This window comes from Penaeus japonicus, unplaced genomic scaffold, assembly GCF_977035675.1.
Source record: "Penaeus japonicus unplaced genomic scaffold, GWHDUDI00000001_assembly GWHDUDI00000030, whole genome shotgun sequence".
NCBI lineage: Eukaryota > Metazoa > Arthropoda > Malacostraca > Decapoda > Penaeidae > Penaeus > Penaeus japonicus.
The window spans coordinates 11,920,726-11,925,725 of NW_028234432.1; the positions used below are offsets into that span (position 1 = coordinate 11,920,726).

The window sequence follows — 5,000 nt, forward strand, 5'->3', positions numbered from 1 at the left end:
TAGCCTACTGTGAGACCCATTATCACGAGCTCTTTGGCAACCTGTGCTTTGTTTGCAACTCAGTTATTTATGGGGATGGTAAGTTTTGTTTGTTGTTAGTATTGTTATTATTGTTATTTTTATCATTATTTTATTTGTTTTCATTATAATTGTTTATGTTATTGTATGTATGTGTTATTAAGGACCTGAATTATTTATTTTATTTCTAGTAGTCTTATAACACCTCTCTTTATTTTTCAGTGGTAATGGCCCTCAACAAAGCATGGTGCATCCACCACTTTGCCTGTGCTCTCTGTGACACAAAAATGACTCAGAAAACCAAATTCTTTGAATTTGACCAGAGACCTGTAAGTATTATTTTTGAAGGAGGCTGATGGGCAGGATATAGAGGGAGAGCTAGTGAGGATAAGAGAGCAAAAAAGATAGAGAGAGAGAGAGAGAGAGAGAGAGAGAGAGAGAGAGAGAGAGAGAGAGAGAGAGAGAGAGAGAGAGAGAGAGAGAGAGAGAGAGGAAGAGAGAGAGAGAGAGAGAGAGAGAGAGAGAGAGAGAGAGGAAGAGAGAGAGAGAGAGAGAGAGAGTGACTGAGAGAGAATAAGAGAGGGGAGGAGAGTTAGAGAGGAAGAGGAAGAGAGAGAGTGACTGACTGACTGAGAGAGAATAAGAGAGGGGGGGGGACAGAGAGAGAGTCTAGCCTTTCTAGATACAGATGTTTCTCTTTTACTGTGTTCACATAAAACATTTATATTGGGAATATCATTGATGGACACAAGATCTAACCTTGCCTTTAATAGTGACTTGCCTCCCTCCATTCCTTTTTCAGATTTGCAAGAAGTGCTACGAGCGGTTCCCACAGGAGCTCAAGAAGCGTCTGAAGAAGCAGCACGAGGTCCAGGCACGTGGAGGCAAGCCCGCTGTTTAGGCCTCTCCAGGCAGGAATCACCCTCTGAGACACGACAAGAACCGAAATCACGTTGACAAGAGGCCTGAATGCAAATGAAATGAGGGCTTCTTCTCCCTTGATATTATGCTTTTTTCAAAATCTAGTTTGATTCTAATCCTTGATTTCTCTTCCAATAACCAGGAATTGTAAGAATTTAAAATAACATTGAAATAATGTTAATTTTAGTATTGATTATACTGATGATAATTTCCTTTAACACTTGAATGAATACTAATTCCTGTGTAGACAAACAGATTTTTATATGTGTTCTTGATAGCATTTATACCATTTTACAAATTAATATGAATGATAGCCAACATCCGTCTGATTATCACTAAGAGGAATCTTCATCTATGATACCATTAAAATAGAACCATGATCTTTTGAGTAACATACACAGTTACAGTCTTTTAACAGTAGATTTGATAGTTTCCAAAATAAACAAAAGAATATGCAAGATAGCCACAATCCACTTAAATGAACTAAGAAGTAAGCCATCTGACCGATTCCAATGTGTTCATATCCAGTAAATGTTCAGGGGAGGATAATCTCATGCGTGTCACTGTGTACCGAGGAAGGAAGCTCATTATGTATGCATGGCCTGTGTTAGAAAGGGGTGGAGACTATGCAGATTGATTTCGAAGAAATTAAGGGGTTTGAGATAATCCCACAGCCTTCATTATGCTTTTTGCGTCTTCCTGGAGGCCAGCCATGTTTTCTTTCTATTTCCTCTTGTTTTTATTTGTTTGTTTATCAGCATCCTTTCTTTCTTACTCTTTTTTCTTTCTTTCATCTTCTCCCCGTTTCTCTCTCTCTCCCACCTTTCTTTTCCCCCCCCCTCCCCCATCTCTCTCTCTCTCTCTCTCTCTCTCTCTCTCTCTCTCTCTCTCTCTCTCTCTCTCTCTCTCTCTCTTTCTCTTTCTCTACCATATCTCCTCCCTCCCCCCCTTTTTTTTGTTTCCAATTGAGCCAAAGTTGTTTGTAAATACTTGCTTTATTCATGATTAGTTGATATTAGCTTTTTAGGGTGTCTTTTCCTCTCTATTTTTTTTAGCTGCAAGTGTTAAGGCAGTATTGACGAATGGTACATGTGTTATGACACTTTTTCTTATCATATTTGCGCAATTGTTTCATACTTTCAAGTGTTATGACTATGAATCATTGTGCCAGTTGCTAGGTATTGTTTTTATCTGTGTCATGGAAAAGCTCTTTTCCTCTTTTCTCTTTTAACACAATAAATACCTGCTCTTGCCAGTTGTTACAGTTGTCACATCCAAAGAGAAAATGATAGTATTCAAAGCGAGAAAAAGATGAACAAATGCTTTTTTCTCTCTCTTTCTCTCTGTATGTCTTTTTTTCCTACTTGCTCTCTCTTTTTCTCCCTTTCTCTACATCTCCTTTTTTCTCCCATACCACTCCTTCTCTTCTCTCCTACTCCTTCCCCCCCACCCTCTCTTTCTCTTTTTCTTTTTCCCCCCCTCTCTCTCTCCCTCTACCCCCCTCTTACTTTATATATGTAAACTTATACGGTGGAACCAGCTAATATCTGGTTTATTCCATAATGATGAATTTTGTTTGTACAGAATATATCCTCACTGCCTATTTGTATTAGTACAGTTCAGGAGTATTAGTGTTAGGTTAGATATATGGTGCCAAATTAGTGTAATTTACATTTAATTTTTTTTATTTTCTTTTTTCTTTTTTATAGAAAAATGTTCTTGTACATCTGTTTTAATTTTTTTATTTTTCATATATTCCTATTTTTACGTGTGTCTATTTTAATTTCTTTTATGTTTTAGAATTTTAATTGATTGATATTACATAATCTTTTTTTTTAGGGGGGAATAGTCCTGCTTAAGGGAAACGCGTTGAGTCGCCTCATCGTGAAACTGGTCCCACACAGTCATTGCTTTTGAACGCCTTGCATTTTGATTCTGTCATTTTGATCTGTAAAAATGTATATTAGTTTTAAGGAAGGTCTGGGTCGGATAAACTGTTTGGTTCTGGTACGTGGCATGAAGAGGGGTCAGGTTAAGATGGGTTGGGTTAGTGGATTCACCTATGGAGATGGATTGAGGTAAATGGCAGGTTGGTTAATCCCCACTGGCTTTTAGGTGCCAGAATCAAACAGATTGTCTCGAACTACCTTTTTTCCGTTCTTTATTTCTTTTTTCCTTATCTTTTTTTTTTTTTTCTTTTTTTTCTTTTTTTTTCTTTCCTTATAGTTAGATTAGAAAAACTAAAACGTGTCTTCTCTCTGTTGTGTATTACAGGTCTTAGAATGGGATACCCACACTTCAGTTCTAGATATGGAAATCATTAAGAATAATTCCCAGTTCCCAAATTTCAGGAGCTTTCTTTGAACTATTAATATTATTATTATTATTATTTTTACTATTATTATTATTATTATTATTATTACTTTTGATCTACTTCAGCCAGCAGGGTAATGCTTTTAATGTAGCATTTAAGAAATACTGTTCTGTGGGTATTGTCATTTTGCCCGAAAAATAATCAATTGTGTTTTTATTAACTGTAGTGTTGCCTGTGTGATTGTAATTCTTTGTGTATTACCAAGACACTGAAGTCTAGCCGCTGAAAACAATGGGTGCTAAAGTAGTGCTAAACTTAATGTTAGAAAAAATACTAACCATTTATGTTAGGTCAAAATTTTTTGATTTATACAAGAAAGAGGGAAAAAAATGAAACGAAAAACGTTGGCATATTATTGTCTGTTCCAGGCTTGAGGTCATTACTGCTGGTTTGAGCGCATGAGGGTTTGGTTTCCATTTTGCAAGGATATGCTTACTACTGCATTTATATATGTGTATATGTATCGTTACTGACTTTATGAAATTTTCTCTCTCTCTCTCTCTCTCTCTCTCTCTCTCTCTCTCTCTCTCTCTCTCTCTCTCTCTCTCTCTCTCTCTCTCTCTCTCTCTCTCTCTCTCTCTCTCTCTCTCTCTCTCTCTCTCTCTCTCTCTCTCTCTCTCTCTCTCTCTCTCTCTCATTCTCTCTCCCCCCCTGTCTCTATCCCTCCCTCCCCCTCTCTCTTTTGTCTGTTTCTTTCTCTCATTACCTTCTTCTTCTATTTCTTTCTATTTCTCTTCCCTTCTGTCAATCTTTCCCTTTCTCTCTTTCTTGTCTTCTTTTTCCTTTATTCTTCTGTGTCACTGCCATCTCAGAATAATGAAAGTGATAACAGTAGCATTGTTGTCATCATGTATATATGCAAAATCTTCTCTTCCAAATATATCATTATTCTTGACAATGTCATTTGCATTCACATATTACACATTCATCTATAGCCTTCTTCCATAGTTTTAGGTAGTGAGTAGCCCACAATTACAATCAAGCAGTCACAAAGATGTAAGTTTGCTTTTCAAAATTGTTCATGTAAAAAGATGAGGGTTTTTCAATTCCCTCTTTTGAAACTTAGTCATTTTCACCCCCTTAAAGAGAACATTGATATTGTAGTGGCAAGAGATGGTACGAAACCCTATAGAAGGTTCATGGATTTTTTAGGAAGAGATGTGAAGGGATGTTAACAAAGTGCCTTTTCTTAACGATTGAAAATGTAGATATTTTTAATGTACTAAATGCCAGTATTGAACAAGTAATTATGTAGGAGTCAATTTTTTTTTTTTTTTTTTTTTTTTTTTCATGACTTTATATATTTAATTCCTCCTCGATGCCATATCCTCTGGAGGCTTGTGTTTTTGCCTTTTTGTTTGTTTGCGTTATTGGGGGGATTAATCTGATGAAGAAGGAATGGAATTTGTCGTTTCATATGTGTTTGATGTCTTTTCAACTTTTTTTTTCTTTTTTCAACCATTGCAAGAATCTTAATATTTGTTTTGTGATGATTATTATGATTATTATTTTTTTACTATTGGGATTATAAGCTGATCAGGCATGATAAGAATGTAAATCAGATTTACACTTTGCAAATCTTAATGTTATAGACTTTAATGTCTTTTTTACAAAGCTTTAAATGTATGTGAAAGTATATTTGATACATTGTTTTTTTTTCTATCTCTCTCCGTAATATGTGTAATTT

General features: G+C 35.8%; 1 protein-coding gene across 1 annotated transcript in view; it reads left to right on the forward strand.

The window, feature by feature from the left end:
* The window catches only part of stck (LIM zinc finger domain containing stck), a 12,507-nt gene that overhangs the window by 7,231 nt on the left and 276 nt on the right, over window positions 1–5,000 (forward strand). Inside the window, exons 5-7 of the mRNA XM_086554704.1 lie at window positions 1–78; window positions 241–347; window positions 821–5,000. The exon at window positions 1–78 is cut by the window's left edge and continues 181 nt beyond it; the exon at window positions 821–5,000 is cut by the window's right edge and continues 276 nt beyond it. Of these exons, the coding sequence (XP_086410830.1) occupies window positions 1–78; window positions 241–347; window positions 821–919 (284 nt within the window). The 3' untranslated portion in view covers window positions 920–5,000. The remainder of the gene's footprint in view (window positions 79–240; window positions 348–820) is intronic.